Source organism: Cebus imitator, unplaced genomic scaffold (assembly GCF_001604975.1).
Source record: "Cebus imitator isolate Cc_AM_T3 unplaced genomic scaffold, Cebus_imitator-1.0 Scaffold17, whole genome shotgun sequence".
Lineage (NCBI taxonomy): Eukaryota > Metazoa > Chordata > Mammalia > Primates > Cebidae > Cebus > Cebus imitator.
In genome coordinates, this window is record NW_016107332.1 from 7,376,083 (window position 1) to 7,398,966 (window position 22,884).

Below are 22,884 nucleotides of genomic sequence, written 5' to 3' on the forward strand. Positions count from 1 at the left end.
AAACACAAACAATTACCCAGGCATGGTGCCTCATGACTGTAGTTCCAGCTACTCAGGAGGCTGAGGCAGGAGGATCACTTGAGCCCAGGCATTGGAAGCTGCAGTGAGCTAGGTTCTCACAAACGCACTCAAGCCTAGGTGACACAGAAACCCTGTCTCAAAAAAAAAAAAAAAAAAAACGAAACAAAACAAAGAGTTGAAGCAAAAAGTAAAGGGAGCTCAAATTGGATTGGGATGGTGAAAATAAGGAAGACATGAAAAAGGTGTTGACATGGTAAGAAAAAGAAAAAAAATCAGGCATGCTTGAAAGCCTAGGAATATTACTGTGCCATTCACAGAGGAAGAAAGTGGGTGAGTCCACTGGGAACATATCGAGTTTGGCGCTGTATTACTAACAAGTACCCCTCAGAAAAATTCAAATTATCCAGAACACTGCCTCCAAAAAAACGCAGAAGTGTTTATTTCTTCACCAAAACATCAAATTTTAATTTAAACACTAATAGCATAATGGGGCATATCTCAACTATCCACCATTTCTTATAAAACAGAATAAAATTTTGATACATTTTCACTTACTATATTTATATTTAATAAGCTACTTTTACATAAGTTATTCATGCTTTATTTCAATGCATATACATTATCACTAATAAAATTTCATTAAAAAGACATAGGAAGAAAATAATTTCCTGCTACTAAAATATTCCAAATAAATTAAACATTGCCTGTACTTTAAGAGACAGGATAAAATTATACACTAATATATGAGAAGTAATGTGTTTTATTCCATAAGTTTACACATATACCACATAAAATAAAATACAATTTACCTAGAAAATAGGTACATAGGTTTATTCCATGAATGACTGATTGGTCCACTGAGATCAGCCAGTTAACTAAAAAACCCCAGGGTGTGAAGAAACAAAAAGAAGTTTCTCTCCTAAAAAAAGTTAGAGATAGTGATTAGCTCTCAGAGAGATACAAAGGATGGGAATCAACAAGAAGCACACGGGTAGCTCCAAAAGTAGGGAGAATGTTCTAGTTATTGGGTGGAGGCTTATTGGGTGCTTGATGATTGTTATAAAATTAAATACATATGGTATAACTACATATATCAAATTTTATGCAATACAAGTTTAAAAATTCCTATGTAATCAATTTAACTAAAGGAAAGTAGGAAACCTTTCATAAAACAATTAACTGTACGTAAATATCACAATACATTCCCGTGTACCTTTATACTACTTGCTGCACCTAAGTTATTTTTCCAACAAATACAGAACTTGACAATTTTATGTTTTTCTTTAAATTGCCAAATTTGTAAGAATTTGCGACATACAGCAATGCTGTTCAAAAGGATACTACAAAACAACAAAAATTTGTCTTCCATTCTTCATTTGTTAAACGAGATGAACCAGAAGAGTAGAAGGCTTTCTGAATAGGTTTCTCTGGGCTTTGGTTAAGGGCTGAGTTTCTGTTTGCAGTAACAACTGAATCATTTAGAAGTAATCCTAGAAACTTATTGTATAGTGAGATATTTTCAATCAATTAATGAATTAAGTTTACCAAAATACAACTCCTCTTTAACCATTTTCCTACCATTTTATAATAGTAACATTTTTCACCATATTGTTTTCCTTCCAGAAGACAGTATGGAGGGATTGTCTGAAACTTCACTTTGATCTTATGTTACCAGCTTTTAAAAGACTATCTTCTCTCACAAGTTGGAACTCTAAATGTATTTTCCCAAAGAAATACTCAATTCCCCACACTGCAATGGGAAGATAAAATGTAAGGCATAGTGCCTTCTATGAAGGACTCTGAAGTTTGTAAGATCAGTCAAGCACACACAGGTAAATACAAAAGGTTAGCATAAGTTCTCTGTAATGGCAATCAATGGGAAGTGACAGTGGAAAGAGTCAGACTTTACAGCTAGAGAAAACTGGATTGAAATCATGACTCTATTACTTACTAATTTTGAGCCCTTATACAAGAGCCTCAGTATCCTTTTATAAAATGGACATAATATTGTTTTAGGAGGCTGCAATGTGAATTAAATAAAACAAAGTATCTTGTAAGTATGTATCTATTGTCTCATAGAAGGGGTTCTTCAAATAATGGCTATTAATATTTATATTTTTCTAAATTATTATTAATGATGAAAATGGTATTATTGATTTTGGTAGTAATAAACACAAGACCATAACAACAGAAAAGGGGTTCAGGTAATAAAAAAATCAATGATGTCATTGTGTCATTGTGTATAATTACAATGATAGTTAAGAGAGTTAAAAACAAAATCAAACAAACTTAACAAAAAAGCTACCCTCTCTCCTCTTCAAACCTACCAGTTTCCCTGTGCTAGAGTAAGAGAAGTTACGGCAGATGAAAGGTCTATGATTTCGCTTCAAGCATTGCTGTATTTCCCTTAACTGGAATTAGAGGGATTTTGTCACTTAAGAAATAGCCTACTTCATTTAAAAATATTTTATTCTAAAAATAGCTGTATACTGATAATTACAACAAATTTACCACATGAAAAACATAATATTTTGTTATAATCAGACACTTTAACTACTTTGAGCAACTTCCCCAAATTGTTTATTTAGACATTTTTTTTTCAGTTAGTGTGGGTAGTACTTGAGCCCCATTTACATTACTGCTTTCAAAATTTCTTTAAATCAATAACATATGAAAGCCTTTCTTTATCTCCCTGGGAAGAAATAACCTTTTCCTTCTTTAAAAGCCCATAGTGCTTTATTCATGCTAGAATTGTAACACCATTTTGTCTTCTAGGATATCTATTTGTGTAGATAGCCTTTATGTTTCCTAACACTGTCCACTGTAATCACTTAATATTTATTAAACAAACACATAAAATCATGTGAATATGCTTAATGATCTATAAAGTGATTTGAAATATAAAGATATGTTTTAGAGTTAAAATATTACTGATACTCCATTTAATGCATTACAGTATAGTTTACTAAAAATACTATTGTAACTTAAAATCTTTAACACAGTCTCTATGTAAGTAATCATTAATTGTCATTGCCAATGATTTATTAAAACACTGCATATATTATACTCCAATAAATAGGGAAAGACTGATGTTTAAAGCCTTAGAGATACTATAAGTTAACCTCAGTATAAGCACAAGAAAAAGACTTTAAAAATAAATTAAATTCTAGTTAACAAAAAAGTTAGATGCCCAAGAAAAGCCCAGCACATATGAAATTTCTAGTAATTCATGATTATTACCATTAAAAAGATCCATAAATGGTGATTTGCTACTAAATTTTAATTTTTATATTCAGTTTATTCAACATTTCAATGGAAATGGGAAGTATTAATCTAGTTGTCTAAACAAAGTTCTCACACAATCAGGTAGAAGTTTACACTAGTTATTAATATCACAGTACAATACCTGGCAACCACATTCTTTATTGTTTTCCTTATTTAATGAAATACAGAAAAGACTTCCATTATTACATTTTTAAAAAATATTTGTACCTCCTAACTAGTTTTGAATAGCAGTAATGTTTTCATTCAACGAAAGAAGAAAACAAATGTTTAATATCAAAACCTATGAAAGAATGTAAATACAACTAAATGTAACTAAAGGATACAAAATAGTAACAATGACATATGCCACTTCTGGGTCCATAACTGAAGAGTTGTAGAGATTCCATGCACAAAAATAAAAACGATTTACTAACTTTTTTCTTAAAACCATAGTTCTTGCCAACAAAACTTCAAATTTTAATTTGTTCAAATTGTTCCAATTTGCCAAATCAATAATGTATAATCAGAACTTAATCCATTGATATAGTCTTAGTTCTACTTCCAATTCAAAACAAGTAACCATGAAGTTGAGAAATTACAGTACTTTCTTGATTGTCTGGATGCCAAAAATAAAAGTACCAAGAATTAGTTTTTAACATCCCTTTAATAACATAAAAAAGGTTACATAGGTATATATATATACATATATATCCCTGTGTGTGTGTGTGTGTGTGTGTGTGTGTATATATACATATATACAATATTTAGATTTTATAGGTGAGGCCTTATTTTGTATACATGGTCAAGTAATTTTATAAAGTCTAGATTAATGTACTACTATATCACCAATTTAGGAATTAATAAAACTAGTAAAATCAAAGAATATCAAAATGACTTAACTGATTAAACCTGAAGTTTTACAGAAGTATAAAATGAAATTCCTTTTAACTTTAGCAATGGAACAGAGGTAAAATATACTTGTAATAACTTATTTTTCAAGCCTATACTGTAATATAGTTTACAAAAACAGTGACTGTGGTACATCAGACTTTATATAACAGTAAGTGGTTTCTAATGATCAAGAAATACACTGGAAGATGAATGTCAAGAAGCCATTACTTCCACATAAAAATATTTTACCACCAGGAGGCTTTGAAATGCAAAGTAAATCACATGTACTATTTCTGAAGATAGCTGCCACCAGAACCATCAATCCACTGGAGTCTCAACTGCAATCTCAGCTCTTCTTGGACTTTATATAATTTGACAACACTGTACAGTTCTAAACATGTGTAAATAAACAGAATATCAAACAGCAGAGAAAATTGGCTTTTGCTAAGTACTAACCTAACTGTGTTTGGGATAAAAACGATGTAATTTCTAATTCTCATGGTGAAAATATAAGCAAAAATTCTATTATCACTATTCAACATTTACTAAGCATGCCCTCAATGCCCAACTAACAAAAACTTATGAGAAGGTAGAAATTACATACAAAATATCAGATGCTTGAGCTGCTTCTATACTATTCCTTATTTTCAAAATAAGCCAAATTATATATGATGAGTATATTCAGCTACCTGGTCAGTATAGTATAATGAATGATCTGTGCATGCACATGCTAACACAAAAGGTAAGAAATTCTTCAATTGACTCAGGGTTTCCCAAATATGGTATGTATGACTAACAGCTGAGAGGAAATACAACTGTAACTGTCTGCTGAAAATCCATTAAAATCTAAACACAGAAAAATGCCTCGTTGACAGTATAGTTGGATGTGCAAATTTATGTAGGAATGTAGCCAAATTTGTGGCAATTCCCTCATGGTCTTAGATTTATTAACAATAGCCCTTTCTTTCTCAGTTGTAATGTTATATTTAAAGAACGTTAGTTGAGTTGGAGGACCTGCCTGATCTTTAAAACAATTGGGGAGGAAGGCAGCAAATCACACTGCCACGTGTGTACCTATGCAACAACCTTGCATGTTCTTCACATGTACCCCAAAACCTAAAATGCAATAAAATAAATAAATGGGGGGGAAAAAAAAACAAATAGTCTAAAGGCTTGGATATACAAAGGCATGGAATTTCAAATACAAACAAAAATTTGCACAAAAAAAGTATGTTCTACAAAAGCTGACATATGCAACTCTCAAAAATCAGTACCTCAGAAAAGCTAAGCATACTGTTTTGCATTTTATTCTACATTTGCCTTTGAATACATTCATTATTTTTTAAATTTTTCTGCAAAAATGGTTTATTTGGATCATTATTTTCTCTGAAATGAGTGTTATTAAAATAATTCATATGTTAACACATATGCTCTTAATATACTATTTCACAGATTTATTTTCAGTATTTGCTTGTTCTTAGGAGTAAATTAAGTACTTAACTCTTACAAGTCATTTAACAACCACATTTGATTCTAGTTACTCTGTACTGAGCCCCTTCTATGCCCTCAATTCTGTGGAATGTTATATCAAAAAATAAAACCATGGTATTTTTTTAATCAAGAGTTTATAATTCAATAAGAGTAAAGGTTAAACAAATGTATGCATTCAAAGGCACAAATATTCTACAGCCAGCTCTAATTAGTGTGACAATATAAAATAAAATTAATTGACCATTTTGAAGGAAAAGTATTATAATTTTTCAGGTGAACAATAATGAGAGATAAAATTGACACAATACTTTGCAGTTTACTTTGCACAATTCTCATGAAATTCCCTGCATCCTCAGAACGCCCCATGAGACTCCATGAGCATGATTTCCCATTTTATTGATGAAGAACCTGATATCCAAAAAAAGGAAGAAACTAAACCAAATTTACACCCTACTTCTCACAGCTAAATCAAAACTGCCACTGGACCTATAAGTTCTTCCACAAAAGTAATCTAATTTGATCATTATAACAACTCTATTATAAAATAATAGCAGCTAATATTCATTGACTACATACTATGGGGCAGGCGCTGTTCTATGCTATGTTAATTCATTCACTGCACACAAAACTCTAGAAGGAAGGGTTCTGTTATTACTCCCATTTTACAGATGAAGAATCTGAGGCTCAGAGAAAATAGGTAACTTGCCCAAGATCACACAGCCAGTAGGCATGAGCATCATGCATCATAAGTTAAACTCAGAGCCTCTGGTTGCAGCATTAATAATGTTCTTCACCACCAGCTTACTCTTAGGTAAGTTAATATACAGCAGGTTAAGAAACTTGCCCAAAGTCACAAGGAAAAATAAACTGCAGAGAAACAGCAAGAAGAATGTCTCCTAACTTTTCTCCCTAGTTCTTTTTCTAAACCTAGAATAATTAAAATCATTAAATCCAGAAGGGGCAAAAAGCTTTGGGACATGTAGGTAGTTCTTTGAAGCAGAATATGAGCAGGTAAGGACCAATGATGGAGTAGCAAGGAGAAGAGATTCCATCAGGCCAAAGAGGACTTCCTCTCCACAGACTGATGGGAAAAGAGAGTGTGATCAGGGATAAGTATATTTGTTATTCTGATTTAGGGAGGACGAATTCAGATGAGTGGAGAGGGAAGGCTCTAATTAAGAAAGTTAGTAAAAGTGAAGCACTACACAGATTTCTTTTGAAAGAAACACCACTAAAAGACCTGGAATAGGTATTGTAATGCTTTCATAAGAAATGATCCCCCCACCATAGTCGAAAGTACCTAGCACACAGAAAGAAATAATAGAACCACTGAAAGACCCTAACTACACATTTTCATTTTTTAAATTAAGATGTCAAGTATAGTTTAGCAATTTCTTTTCATTGTTAAAACCTTCCTGTGGAGTAGAGACTAAGAGAACATAATTAACATAATATCATTCTCATTTTTTTTCATACCATGATTCTATGGTGCTGGTTACTTTATAGATCTTCCTCAAAATCACATCGAAATCAGCTGAAGGAAGGACATTAAAACTACATCCCATGCGAATGGATAAGCTAAAATACCAACCTAAACCTAAAGTGTATGTTAAAAGTAGAATTTGCAATAAATATGGAAAAACTAATCACGGCACAGACCAAAAGCAATGATGCCAGGATTTTGGTAAGAAGCACTTTTGAAAAGACATATTAAATGAGGAAAACTAACCTTAATGGAATGTCTTCTCTCATTACTTAAAAATAAACCAGGTCACTGAGATGAGCTTACACTATGGTATTTTGTTCATTTTAATTTCATTTTTATTTCATCAAACCATAAATTCCCATGGAAATACCTCAGACACGTGCCCACAATAATTGGAATGCCTAACATTTCATCATAAGTACTTTTGCATGAGTTCAACAAAATATAAAGAATGCAGTGAGAGCCCTCCAAGTTTTTTACTTATGTCAACAGCTATTTTACGAGTATGAATTATCTCTGTAGCTATAAACTGCATGTGTAAAATACATTACATGAGTCTCTGTGAAACTTTAATGTGGAAGACCAAGTAAAGGTCTGAGCTGCACACAGAAACATCAAAATAAAACTGAACTTCCTAGAATATAACAATCATAATTTTTTTCTCCCCTAAGCTATTACTGTTAAATATACCTTGATGAATTAAGTTCAAGTGTAACTACAATTGAAATATATGATTCAACTGAGCTATGACCTATTTTCCTCTCAAAAGCAAAAGGGAATTATGACAGTTGTGAGACTTCCATTTTTCCATTCCATGGTCCGTCTAAAAGTTATTTTATACTAGAACTATAAGCAAAGTACACTTAAGTGACATTTATTTGCTTTAAAATATAGTTATTCATGCCATTGCTCATAGGACAGATAGAATTTTAATAGCAATGTATCAGATAATTATATCTGTCCATTTATTTTTAAACTGTGCAGACCAAGAGGGATTCAGGAAGGAAATAATCTCAATATGTAATATGATACCTAAGTCTAAAATTCTGTTATAATTACATGATATATTTACATACAACATAACCTATAATCAACATGACAAACACAAAATTAACCAATATATGTGGTTGAAAATACCCACCCCTAGCAGAAAGCTTTTTGGTGTTGATAATTTTGGCAGCATATTCTTGTCCAGTAGGAATTTTCATACATCTTCTCACCACTGAGAATGCCCCCCTGGAAACCAATAATTAGCAGGTCATTAATATAACAGATATAATATTCCATTAAAAATTTATAAAATCTGACCATTTTAATGGATTTTAGTGGGTTGTCAGTGAAGTACAGTGATATCCAGTAAATGAACAATTCTTCCTGGAAGCCCATACTTTCTTTAATGTTGAAGAATAAAAGTAAATTTCATTTCACTGGGAGCACACATTATTAATCAACAAAATGAAAGGAACTGCCAGTTACGACCGTTCTTGTTTGCACATGATATCTGAAAATATTTTACAGTTCACACTCACAGCACCAAATGCTCTGAGAAAAACCCTGCACAGAACAGAGCAGAGGAGGAGCCGCAAAAAAAATCTGCTGCCTACTTGTTTTGGTAGGAAACAAAAATTAATGTGGTTCCAAGTAAGTCAACATGGCGATTATTTTCAGTAAAATATAAATCTTGAGCAAATTAGTGTGGTTTAACAAATCCTGGTACAGTGATTTCTCTATGCCTTGTTTTGGTCTGGGGGAGGGGAGAGATTTGAATTAAGCTGCTCTTCCAACATATTCTCCATGTTTTAACAGCAGACAATATATACATATATAATTTTCATTACCTTTAAAAAATATTTACCTTTCCTTTAATTACAGTATAAACCAACAACATACATATAAATGCACTCCTTTTATAAAAGTAACAGTTGAAACTAGTGAAAGAGGAATTGGATTTGGGTTCGATGCTACAAAAATCAGCATTCATGGCTTGGCCCCTAGGTTCCTTTGCACAAGTCCTCAGTAGTGTCTCCTGTCTCCAAGTAGTTCTGCCAGTCAGGTGAATGAGTGGTTTTACACAATGCTAGGCTACTCTTAAGAGCGCTCTCAGTCTCCAGAGGGCTTTTCCGCTGCCTATATAAATAAATCCTCCTAGAGAATGCAAAGATGCACACGTAATTCCTAGGAAGAAGGATGGTGAGCGAGTAATCTGGTGCAAAGAATAACAGTGGATATAGGACAAGGGGCTGGGTCCTGTTGGGTGGCCCTTTTCCTGGACAGAACAACTACTGTATGTGAAATAGACTCTATGCCAAGTAGAACTTTCGGCATCAATAAATATGGCACCGTCTGAGGCTGTGAGTTCTCATCAGTACGTGACGGGTCATACGGCCGACACGCCAGCTAACCAGGAGGCATCTCTATTTACAGAAAACATGACCTATGTTGCATTTTACATGGGTTCTAATTTCCTCTCTAAACACATATTACACACAGGCGCGCGCGCACACTTCTGAGGATGACAGCTACAACTGCAGAGATCGTAAATTCACCAAGTCTCTCAGTGCAGGAGGGTGGGGGAGCGGGAGAAGGTGGGCTAGGGACTATCAAAATGAGCCACAGTCACGGTAAGGATCCTACCCCTTCTGTGCTCCCTCCCCTTACTAAGCACCTTCCCCAGAGCTGACAAACCAGGGGCCCTCCTCCCACTCCTCTTGTCTCCCAAACTCCCTCTCCCCACGACGGAGGCCCGTGGGTCTGGGGCAACGAGACCCGCCCTCAGCTGGAAAGGGGACGTGCAGATGCCGGGCAAAGGCGCTTACTTTCCAAGCTCCTCGAAAAGCTGATACTCGTCCGTGAACCTGGTGCAGGTGGTGGTCGAAGCCATCCTCGGTCCGGGCTTTGCCCTGGCTGGGAGTGCGACGGAGGAGAAGAGAGCAGACACGCGGCTAACCCCGGGACTGGCCCCGCGGCGCTGTCACCTAGGGCAGCCCTTACTTTCCTAGTCCGAAAGTAGCTCGCCCGCGAGGGAGTGTGCGCAGGGGCGGGGCGGGAAAGAGATGACCAGAAAGGGTGGCGTGGGGTCTCCTCCCCACGGTCCGCCGATCCTCCGCCTCCTCCTGAGGGCCTCGCTTCCTTCTTCTCCACTGGACGGTCCACCCGCCCCTTTTCCAGTCCCTGTCCCCAGATGCAGGGGGTAAAGTACTCAAGAAGAGGGGGCCGGGATATGGAAAAACAGCCGGGCACGGGGCGAGTGGAGAGCAGTTGCGAAACGATCCGCACTGGGGCAGGAGGGGCAGAAGCGAGGGGAGGGAGTCCGAGGGGGCGGAGGCGGAGTGCAGCAGGGCCGAGGCCGTGGAGCCCGGAGCGGACAGCCGGAGCCCAGCGGCAGCTGCCAGCAAGCTCAGACGCGGAGCGCGCCGGGGCTCGGGAGAGCGTGCGCGCCCAGGACCGGCTTCCCGTCAGTGGGCAGCAGCGGCTCCGGCGAAGCCAGGCACCGTGGCGGCCTCGCGCTGATCAAGAGCCCGCGCGGCTTCAAGACGGCGCGGCAAGAGAAACAGCGCTCGGCTCGGGCGAAGCCTCCTCTGCCGTCCCCAGGCCTCCGTCTCCTCCCCCGGCGCCTCCTCCCGCCGCTCCCTCCGCCTGCCAGCACCCCTCCCAGGCGAAGCCCCCTCCTCGCTGGTCCCACACCTCCCTCTAGCGACTCCAAGCCTGTCCCTTCGTGGATCTCTCGCTCTCCCTCCTTCGGTCGCACACACGAGCACACCCGTCTAGGGAGAAACCAGGTGGATGGAGGAGGATGTGCGGGGGAGAAGCCTGGAGGTTTGTGTGAATGAGGCGAGACGTCACAGTTGCCCATTTAAACCTGCTCCCAGAAGCCTCCTCAGTCTGAGACTGAGCACAAAGATGCGGGGCAACTCGAGCATGGCCCGGGGATGCCGCCCAGGGTCGTGGAAGCTCACGCCCCTGTTTTGGGCGCTGGGCAGCAGGGACTTCTCCAGGCCGGTTCCCGGGCCACGACCCCCGGCGTGGCCGAGTAAGGGAGAGCAACCACTTCTCCGCGCCGCTCAGTGTTGACACAGCAGGGGCCGGATGTGGGCAGTACATTGCTCTCAGAGAAGGTCCCAACCCTTCCCACAGCCTCCGGCGACTGTCGGGGCGCAACTCTGCCTCAGCCGCGTTCACTGCGTCGCCCGCTACCCAGCGCCGGGCGCAGGTTGTCTCCCTCCCCCGCAGCCCCTTCTGCAAGGAGCAATGACGGCCCTGAGCCACATTTCACTTCAGATTTGACTGCCACCTCCAGGCCCACCTCCCCCGCTGTTTTCCAGGATGGTGGCTGAGACCCTGGCAGTCCCCAAAGGTCTTTGCTTTGGCTGTGAACGTTAAAAGAACGAAAGCAAAAACTCCGCCACTCAACCACACCTTCCCTTCCCTTCTGAGTAACTCCCCAGTAACCTCAGCAAGTTCTGATAGTAAGGCGGGTTCTCGCGAGATTTCCCACTCTGGCGGACGGGCGAGGTAGTAGGAAGGTTGGGTGTCGGTCACGCGACTCGGTGGGGGCTGACGTAATTCACATCACGTGAACATGCCTAGCCTGTTTCGCTTTGCAAAGGGAAAAGGGAAAGAAGAGGTCGTGTGTGCTTTGCTTTCGGCCAGATAGTGGCAATTGAGTGCACTCCGTAAATGGCTATCTGAAAAACCACTTAGCAGTTCAAGAATGTGTCCTTCCCTTTAGCATATCTGCCATTGTTTTAGTAGGAGTGGAAAAAAGTATGCATTACATTTAAAATAGATGTTATTGCCGATTGCTAGAACAACTTCTGGGCCCTTCAGTTCTCTTTAATAAAACTATGCAATTACAAATTTAGATGCAGACCGAAAACAGCCTTATGGAAGATCTTTTTCAAATTATTACCTTTTGTTCTACAGCACGGAACTATAAAAACCTTGCAATCCTAATGCTAATTTGCTCGTTTTATTACTTCATGGACTTAAAATTTCACAGCTGAAAGATAAAAGATAACTTGCAGATACAAGAGAATCTAAGATTTAAAGGCGCTGTTGTGTAGTCCCAGAGGCTGCTATTAATTAATGTTACTTTGTGGTCATAGATAATCCCAATTCCTTTATTTCCTGATCTGAGGGACACTTCTGCCAATGACTGAGCTTTTACTGAAGTACTAAAAATGTTCACAAATTTTAACGTTTATTACAACAAAATTGAATTTCGTGTGTGTTTTGATTTTCAGCCATAAAGGGCAAGGAATAACTGTGTAAAATGTAGTGCTATAGAAAACGATGATACCAAAAACTGCGTAAAACAAACATGGTCTCTAAATATTAATAATTCGGCTATAAATTGGAAAAAAAAATTCGGTCTTGGCTAAAGATTTTTAGTATCTGAACTATTTACCAATGTGGCTCCAAGGTGATAATGAAATAATATTCTTCCCTGAATCTAAAAATGAAACAGAAAAAGTAAAATTGAAACAATAAAGATAATATAAAAGTTTACATCAAGGAAGAAAATGTTTCTTAAATATTCAAGTAATGAAGTCTACACAATTACAGTATTTATCTCAGTTATTTGAACTACCAATAATTGTAAATGGTTTTAATTGTGCAGTACAATGAAAGAAACATAACTGAGTTTTAATACTGATATATTATTAGGCAATAATGTACATTTTTTTACAGCAAACACTGCTTAATCTGTAGTGCTCTTTGATTTATATTTTAGACTAAATAAAATATTTCTCTTATTTGAACAAATATTTAGTTATTTCTGAAGTTTGAACCTCCTTAAGAAAGTAGTCAGATTGGCTGGGCACAGTGGCTCACGCCTATAATCCCAGCACTTTGGAGGCCAAGGCGGGTGGGGGTGGATCACCTGTGGTCAGGGATTCGAAACCATCCTGGCAAACATGGAGAAACCCTGTCTCTGCTAAAAATGCAAAATTAGCCAGGCATGGTGGTGCATGCCACTTCAACATTATTTCAGGAATAGCTACAAAATAGAGTTAAATTCTGAAAAGTGTAGATCTATAAACGGAATAACACTGGATGTTAGTGCCAAATGTATTTACAGTTCATTATACATGCCTTACTAACTGCGTGTCTGATGAACATGCACTTAATTAGAACAGGCAGTCTGATGAACATGGTAGGGGAAGTTAAGAGGGAGAGTTAGTAAAGAAAAATTAAAGTTGTTAAAGATAATGAGGCAGGCTTTATTCAAGGGGGTCCATGGTGACCAGAACCACTGCAACCAGGTCTTGCAGGAGGAGAAAGAGAATGGACTCTATTCCAACTCTTAAAAGGTCAAGTGGGGATTTATAAGCAAAGAGCAGGGTAAAGGGCTGTGGATATAAAATAACTAAGTATTCTCTCTATTTCCTCTTTGGCAACTTGGAATTTAAAAAATGTATGTCTTCAGTAATTGCACTCAGAAAGGACAAGTTTCTAATGCTGAAGGAAACAAAGGCAGATATTAACAGATACTAACATTCATTGATTTCGCTTGCTACAAAGTTATAAGATAAGAAAACAACGAAGAGATAATATAGCTCCCCAAATTGCAAAGTCCATCAGTAAAAAGCAGATTCCTTTGAAAATTTTGGCAGGCACTGTGTTGAAGCCATTCTTCACTGCAGATTTGGAGGGTAGGGGAAAAAAGCAACAGCAAGTTGCTGCTTCTCCAAACTATGATAACTAAACCATATAGAGCCAGATAGTCTATTGGTGAGCAGATAATCTATTTACCAGACCATCCATCAGTGCAAGATGAATTTGCAGGTAAGGAATAAACTATTCATAAAAGCAAAGCTAATAACAGAAAATATTTTGTTTCATGTGCTGAATTTTTTTTCCAAAAATAAAAATAAATGTACAAATAAGAAAATAAGGGATATCTATACAATGAAGAAATGTCTCTTTTCCATTACTTCCAAGTACATTGGTCAGCATGCTTGACCCTCCATGAACATACATGTATCCCTGACACGCTGCTAAAAGAATTGCTGTAGGCAGTTACATTAATAAGTTGTATAATTCACAATGACTGTATAAAAGGTTATGGCATCAGTAATCAAATAAACAGATTTTGACTCTTCTGTGTACCTGTAATGATTTTCACTGACTTTCAACTGTTGCAACTCTTATTACATTGGATTATAATTAGACTGTCAGGCCCTTACTGGCAGGGACTGTCATTCAGTCCCCCCACCAACAGCCATAGCATAGGGTTTTCCCCACAACAGGTGCTCAAAAATACCTTTTTAAAAAATATATATATGAATATATGGTATTAACAGTCTTGTCTTTCAAAATATTTAAAATGCCCAATTTTTAATAGGGTATAATTAGGCCCCCTTTTTTGCTATATTTAGTAGATTCTTTATAATCCTGAAGTAATTTGACTTCTCCGTATAATGTAATACTCTTGACCTGAAATTCTCTCTGTTGGTTTTCATGTCTGGTATCACATTTTCTATTCACAACACCTCACCCATTCCACAACATTTCTGCCTCTTTTCTTCAATATCATTCCTGGGCTCTTTTTTTCTCTGCCTTTATGGTAAATAGTAATGCTTTAACCTAGGATTCCATCTTAGGTTGCCTTTTTTTCTCATTTTACACACCTTTCCTAGGTTGCCTTAATAACTCTGTGTTAATCACCATCTGTCTTAAATTTAACTCTCTAGATGTAAACCCTAAGACAAGAATGTATGGAAAAGGGATTTATAGAGGTAGTGTTTCCAGGGACAAGGATAATGATAAAGAAAAAAAAAATCATTTAATGACGCTTGCTGAAGTATAGTAAGACCGATTTTATTCAGACTATCACAGTAGGTATAGTGATTATTGCAAGGGAGTTTTGCAGTAGGGGAGAGAGATTGGGCTCAACTTCAAATGCGAAAAAAAGAAAAAGTGGAACTTTATATTTTTTTTCTTTTCTTTTTTTTTTCCCACTTATTTATTTTATTGCATTTTAGGTTTTGAGGTACATGTGAGGAACATGCAAGATTGTTGCATAGGTACACACGTGGCAGTGTGATTTGCTGCCTTCCTCCCCATCACCTACATCTGGCATCTCTCCCCTTGCTATCTCTCCCCAGCTCCCCACCCCCCACCGTCCCTCCCCTATTTCCCCCCAACTGACTCCAGTGTGTAGTGCTCCCCTCCCTGTGTCCATGTGTTCTCATTGTTCAACACCCGCCTATGAGTGAGAACATGCGGTGTTTGATCTTCTGCTCTTCTGTCAGTTTGCTGAGAATGATGGTTTCCAGTTTCATCCATGTCCCTACAAAGGACCCAAACTCATCGTTTTTGATGGCTGCATAATATTCCATGGTGTATATGTGCCACATTTTCCCTGTCCAGTCTATCATCGATGGGCATTTGGGTTGGTTCCAGGTCTTGGCTATTGTAAACTGTGCTGCAATGAACATTCGTGAGCATGTGGGAGTGGAGAAAGGTGGGTGAATGGAAAATTTCAAAGAGGGAACTTCTGTGGTAAGAGGATAGCCTGGCTAAACCTACCTAACAAGATTCTCACTGAAGGCAGGCTGGAAGAGTCTGGATAAACAAACTTATCAGGATTCTTAATAAAATTGGACTGATGCAAAGATTTGACATGGAAATTCAAACATCAAGGGGAAGGAAGAGAATTGAGAGAAGCCTAACTAAAATTTGGTCAAGGAGAGACTCTTTGTCAGTACAGAAATAAAGAACATGGGACAAAAACAGTGCAAAAACAAAATGCAGCATGTGTCTTCAAGCAAACTCTCAGCATCACCCTTATTTTCAGGGAGCTCTGGAACATATGTTATACCCAGTTTTGTTCCCCTCAAGGCAAGGGCTTTTCTATTCTTTCACCAGGCACTCATTGATCACCAGCAACCGAGGAGGGAAACAAAGAGACATAAACTCCCTTGGGGCCAGGGTCAGGCCCTGCTTCCTGGGGTGCTGAACAGCTCCAATGGCTCCAGAGTATGCCACGGAGGAAAAAGTCACAGGTAGAGGCTGTTACAAGAAAAGACTGCAGAAGTGGGGTATGCTGGGGTGTGTGCACAGAACTAGGCCATGGGCACAGAACTGGGATTCCAGTGAATGGGGAAGCACCAACAGAATCAGCTGGATACCAAAATGCTAATGACCCTGTAATCTCTGTCTGTAGCAAAGATCTCTTTCTGAGGTTCAGTCTTTTCTTTCGAGCTCCCTACAGGAAACTTCCTGTTAGACATTGCAACTCTGATTCAACATGTCTAAAATTAATATGTCTTCCTTCTACATCTGCACCTCCTCCATATCGCAGTGGAATTTCACGGTGATCCTACAATCAATCACAAGTCCATATAACTCATAACATTCCCACTGCAAATGCCTTAGTTTAGGTCACCATCGTTTGTCACTTGGATACAGGCATGATATCACCCTTTCTGGGGAATTTGTACTAGAGAAATCTAACATGTCTTTTCTCAGAATAGATTTCATTATTAGCTCCCCATATATTCATAGGAAAAAAGTTCAAAAAGTCTTTAGTACACCCTACCAGGCATTTCGAAGTCTGGGCCCTGTTTTGTTTCCTACTCATCATTGTACCCACACATGCCCTAACTCCTAAACATTTCTAGAATCTAGCCGTTTCTCATCACCAACATTCTAGATCAAACTGTTGTCTTCTCTCAGCCAGTTAGTGGAAACAACCTCCTAACTGCATTAATAGTTGTGCTCTCTTCACTCTCCTACACACAGCTGAGAGGATCATCTTTTGAAAATAAATTTAATCCCATCATTGCTTGCTAAAATGTTTCAATTATGTCTCCAGTGATCTTGAAATAAAGACCAGAATCTATCATGGTTTAAAAAGCCTTACATGATCCTCTAATATTATTATACTTACTATGATTAGTATTTTAACCTGTCTGAAAATTATTTTTTTGAATGGTGTGAGGCAGGCAGGTACCTACTTTCTTTTTTTTCCTCAAATGGATAGCTAGTTTTGACAATACACTAACTGAATAGTCTATGTTTATCTTTTCCCAATTATTTGAAAGATCTTTTTATTTTTTAAAGACAGAGTCTTACTCTGTTTCCCAGGCGCTGTTAGTACAGCGGTGCGATCTTGGCTCACTGCAACCTCCACCTCCCTGGTTCAAGCAATTCTTAGGCCTCGGCCTCCCAAGTAGCTGAAAAACAGGCACACGCCAGCATGCAAAGCTTTTTTTTTTCTTTTTTTTTTTTTTGTATTTTCAGTGGAGATGGATTTTCACCATGTTGCCCAGGCTGGTCTCTAATTTCTGAGCTCAGGCAATCCACCCACCTCAGCCTCCCAAAGTGCTCAGATTACAGGCTTGAGCCACCCTGCCTGGTCTGAAAGATCTTTTAAGAAAAAAAAATAAAATCATATATTCATTTACATTGAATTGTTTCATTGCTCTTTATTATGTTCAATCTATCACTTTGTCAATTCCTTTAACAACACCCTTCTCTTGATTCATGTAGCTTTAGAGGAGGGTAACATTTCTCTCAACATTCTTCATTTTCAAAACTTAACTTTTCCTAAAAGCCAACGGCTTAGCCTTTAAATTACCTTGGTCAAAAGTTGAAAATTATTTTTTCATCATGTAGGGGCCAATACCAAGGATTCACTATATGCTATGCATCAGCTAATACAAACTATACTCAAAATGGATTTTAGAATATATTTTTTAATCTGTTATCACTAAACCTACAGAATTACAGTGCCTTTGTCTCATTTACATAATGAGAGATCCAGCTAATTTATTATCTTTGGTTTTTTGAGACAGAGTCTCACTCTGTCAGCCAGGCTTAATCTCGGCTCAAGTGCAATGGCATGATCTCAGCTGACTGCAACCTTCAAGTCCCAGGTTCAAGCAATTCTGTCCTGCTTCAGCCTCCTGAATAGCTGGGATTACAGGTGACTACTACCACGTCCGGCTAGTTTTTGTATTGTTAGTAGAGATGGGGTTTCACCACGTTAGCCAGGCTGATCTCGAACTCCTGACCATAGATGATCTGCCTGCCTCAAGCCTCCCAAAGTGCTGGGATTACAGGCATGAGCCACCTCGCCCTGCGCTAATTTATTATTATTCAGGTGCTACTTACTCATTTCCTACATCATCAAGAGCGCAGTTGTTTCTTATTCCTTTGTTTTTTTGTTTCCTAGAGTTGACTAAATTTGCTGATTCATTCCTTCAAAAAGCAGAAAGAAGTTTTAAAAATCTGTTTGCCTTATGACTTAACACATGTGGCTAAACCTAACCATCAAGGTCTGTTTCATTCTGCTACACAAATAAGGTTTGGGCTGAATACACAGCTAGAAGATGTCTACCGTATTTTCCTGTCTTGAGATTAATTTTTTTTTGGCAAAGAAATGGAGCAGAAGTGATATATGCTGCTCCCAGAACTGGTTTACAAAAACCTCGCATGCATGTTCTCTAATGTTCTTCACAGTTTCTGAACAACTGGGATGGCAATTTCTAGGGCAATCTTGTAAGTATCATACTGAAGATTGCAGAACCACTGTCATCGTGGGTCCCTGAAAAACTTCATACAGCAGAGCTGCTGCTAATATGGAACCCTTGCTGTCATCAAATAAACTTGCTTTTTTAAGGAACTGAATTTTGAGGATTCTATTTGTTTCTGTAATTTGGCCTCCCCCATCTAAAACAAAGTATGGAAACCAATTTATAAAATGACAAGTGCAATACAAATATTTATTATAATTTGAAGCTTAAAAATGAAATTACATTTAAATGAACGAAAATATGTGATGTGGGTTAAAGCCATATTTTATTTTTCTATATTGTGTCTGTGTCCATTAGTTTGGTAATTGAGAGTGTAGAATGGCCAACTCCAACCAGAACAAGTCTCTGTATACTTAAATTTAAAAATAAAATAAAATAAAATAAAATAAAACAAAAAAGCCCCACTACATTCTCACTTCTATTTCCCCCGCCTCCTCCCCCCACACCCACCACACACGATTTCCATTCAATGAAGAAAACAGATATTTAGAGGTTCTGAAAGCTATGACAATACCATTGAAAAGGGTGATGCATCTTTATCTTTAAAGCCCTCCCATTTTTAATGCTTTTCTGTTTCATTTATTGTGTTCGTGGTAAAAAAAAGAGCCTCAATTAGCAACTTGTATGTGAACAACACCTCTTTTTCACAACTGCTTGGTTTGTTTAACAAGGAAAGAGTGCTTTCAACTTAAGAGTGAAAAGGTGTTTTTGAAGGTGGAGGCAATTATGGCGGGTTGTCAAACAGCATAGTAATAGACAATAAAATGAAGGACCCCTGCAGCTTAAAAATGAAGACTGGTGTAATTAACTTTGCAACATTTATTCTATAAGTGTGTGTGTGTGTGTGTGTGTGTGTGTGCACGCGTGTGTGTGTTAGGCCGGGTGCTCTGAGAATATAATGAGGAAAAAATAGTATCTCCACTTTTATAGGGTTTATTTTTGACTGGACAAATAAGCATTAAATCAATTGCTTATTAAAATATTAAGTAATATAAAGGAAGAATATGGGAAACTATAAGAATGTATAATATTTGTCTTGGTGAAGTAGGTACAGAAGGTTTTTCTGAGAATGTATGAGCAAAATAAGAACCGAAGGACCCTATTATTTAGTTAATAAGAATTAACTAAATGAAAGAGAAAGTACAGGGGAAAACATTCTAGTAAATGGAATAGGACAAATTCAAGGAACCAAGTGACTCTGATGTGGTTAGAATGTAGTAAGTAAAATGAGTCTACAGAATTGAGCAGAAGAGTGTCTATGGGGCACGTAAAATTATATGAAGAACTGTGCAAACATTGAAAGGATTTAAAAATGAGTGTGACATGTCTGTATTATAAAGCTCACTCTCACTGTCTAGTGGAAAATGAATTTTCCCTATCAACAGTGACTTTAAAAGGCAAGATAAGAGAAAATGATAGCTAGAGCTTAGGTGGTGGTAATACAAATATAGATTAATGAATATTTAAAACATATTTGGAAAATTAATTGTAAAAAAATAAAAACTTAAAAAGTTCTCAATGGGCAATTGAGAACTTCTGTGTTAATCCAAATCAGATAAAACTGCAGCGCATTTATGGTGGCATGAATGTTTTTGTTTTTTTTTTTTTAAATTCTGCCCAGGAAATACAAAGCTGCAAATTAATAAATTACTGTTTGCTTCAGACAGTTCTGTCAGATCAAGTTATTAGAGAGAGGAACCTGCCACCTGGTCAAGTAGCTTGCTATCAGTTTAGTTATCAAGACTTACTTTACTGTAGTCACCAATTTTAAACTACTGTATCATAAACTCTGGCAAATTCTCAATCAATTTCCCTTCAAGAAAGACCTTCTTCTTTTTTTTTAATTGTATAAGACAACCTCTTTTTGTTGAACATTTAGGTTGTTTTTAATATTTCTCTAATTGGGGCTTGCAATATATATCTTTGTACTGAAATGGAGTTTAGATGTTTTAACGTTTATTCCTGAAAGTAACTTACTGTGAATTAAGAAGATATCCTGAATTAATACACAAATGGAAATGCTTTTTTTTTTTTTATCTCTGGTTCTAACATGTTTTCTTCTTAGCCCTTATTTATTTATTTATTTATTTTATTGTCCTTTAAGTTCTGGGGTACATGTGCAGATCTTGCAGGATTGTTGCATAGGTACACACATGCCATGGTGGTTTGCTGTCTGCATCTTAAACCACTTGAGGCCAGACTTTAAATGCTATACATATCTCACCTCTAGTTTACTTCTGAAACACCAGGACTCTATCAAGATGATATTCTGTTTGTACCGCTTTATTAACAGATTTTTAAATGTTATTTTAGGGAGTTAAACAATGTAAACACAGGAGGTTCACAAACACCGGAATAGTCATACAATAAAATATATAAAGCTATTATTGCATTGAATTATGCTGTAGGGAAGTATTAGGATACAAAAGTGTCACAATATATGAATAAAGTGATGGAAGAGTTTACATATTTTAACCTCAGTTTTGTGTTTGGTTGTTTATATTGATAGATGAAAGATAGATATTAAGTTCTCTAAGAAAAACTAACTAAATTTTAATTCTGATTATCTCTTATGGGGATAAAAATACAAATATATATATATATATATATATATATATATTTTTTTTTTTTTTTTTTTTTCTTGAGACAGTCTGTCTCTGTGGCCCAGGCCTGAATCAGTGGCACAATCACGGCTCACTGCAGCCTCAATCACCTGAACTCAAGCAATCCTCCCACCTCAGCCTCCTGAGTAGCTGGGACCACAGGTTTGCACCACAATGGACCAAATGGCTACATTTTTTTTATTTTTTGTATTTTTCTCCCTGTGTTGGCTAGGCTGGTCTTAAACTCCTGGGCTCAAGGAATCCTCTTACCTCAGCCTCCAAAAGTGCTGCAATTGCAGGGCTGAGCTACTGCATCAGGCCTAGGATTTTAAAATGTTTCTTCATTGAATATGTTTTACTTGTACAATAAAAGCAAGGAGTGCTACAAAGAGATAACTCTGGATTTACATTTATTTCTATATTAGAATGTAGATTCCAGAATCACAAGTGTACAATTTGTAAGCTCTGTGATCGAGATTTGGTGATGGGGAAATAGGATAGGGACCAGGAATAACTTCTCTGAATGGCCTAGTTTCACAGTAATATTGTAAGATATACAATAGCTTTTGTTTTATGAATGAGAAACCTGAGGTACTAAATGTTAAAATAACTTTATTTCTCACTGAGCACATGGGCCAATTCAAGTTTTATGCTCAAGAATAACTAAGGTAATAGTAACGGGTAACATTTGTTGAGTGTTTGCTGTATGACTCAGAACCTTCTGAGAGAGTTTTCTATTACCCTCATTTCCTAGATGAGGAAATAGGCACAGTCATGTGTGTTCAAAGGAAGCGACTGAGTAAGGAAGCAAACCCATGTAGGCTGAGCCCAAAGCTTGTATTTTTAATCACTGTACATTAGCTTCCATATTTTTATTCATTTCCTATGCCACAGCTAGATATTCATAGATATGCCATAATTTTCAGATGGGCAATGCTGAAAATATTTAGCTACTTAACTTTGGCTGTTTTTTAAGGGGAAGAGCAGTGTGAAGTGAGCAAATTAACTATAGAAGCAATTTGTCTTAGGAAAATCAACTGAATTTGCTTCTTTGTTAATTAGCAACCCTAGTCCCTACGTGTCAAATGATATTGCCAGTCGGCACTGCTTTTCCAGAGAGACTGGTGACTTGTTTTCTAAACACACTGCTTCTGTAGTTACTACAATGCCTGTTGGTACAGAAGTTTGACTAAGCCCATCTTTCCTCTCTTCCTTTAGGCATCACCTTCAGTTTTTACTTCTCCCTGATTCTGGCACCTCCAAGACTCAACTTTGTATTCTGTTTTATATTAGGATAATCCAAGTAAGGGTCTGCAAATCTGGGCTAAGTCATAAGGTGGAGAAAGGAACAATAAACTCCTAAATCCTCAGTAAATATCCCAGCAACTAGAGACAAACTCACTTTCTTTTTTCTCTTCTCTTCTCTTCTCCTTCCTTCCCTTCTTTCCTTCATTTTTCTTTCCTTCTTTCCTTCATCTCTCTCTTTTTCTTTCTTTCTTTTTCTTGCTTTCTTGCTTTCTCTTTCTTTTCTTTCCCTTCCTTCCTTCCTTCTTTCCTTCTCCCTCCCTCCCTCCCTCCCTCC

General features: G+C 37.6%; 1 protein-coding gene across 32 annotated transcripts in view; it reads right to left on the bottom strand.

Annotated features, from left to right (window-relative positions):
• Positions 1 to 11,585, bottom strand: part of CAMK2D (calcium/calmodulin dependent protein kinase II delta) — a 313,396-nt gene extending 301,811 nt beyond the window's left edge. For 7 of the 32 annotated variants that reach the window (XM_017510522.2, XM_017510487.2, XM_017510467.2 and 4 more), the window contains exons 1-2: positions 9,970 to 10,704; positions 8,295 to 8,389 (exon numbers count right to left, since the gene is read on the bottom strand). In XM_017510522.2, coding sequence (XP_017366011.1) covers positions 8,295 to 8,389; positions 9,970 to 10,034 — 160 coding nt within the window. In that variant the 5' untranslated portion in view covers positions 10,035 to 10,704. Of the gene's footprint in view, positions 1 to 8,294; positions 8,390 to 9,969; positions 10,782 to 10,837; positions 11,224 to 11,252 lie in introns of those variants that run through there. The other 25 variants (XM_017510433.2, XM_017510406.2, XM_017510426.2 and 22 more) reach the window with 10 other exon arrangements.
• Positions 11,586 to 22,884: the final 11,299 nt, after the last annotated feature.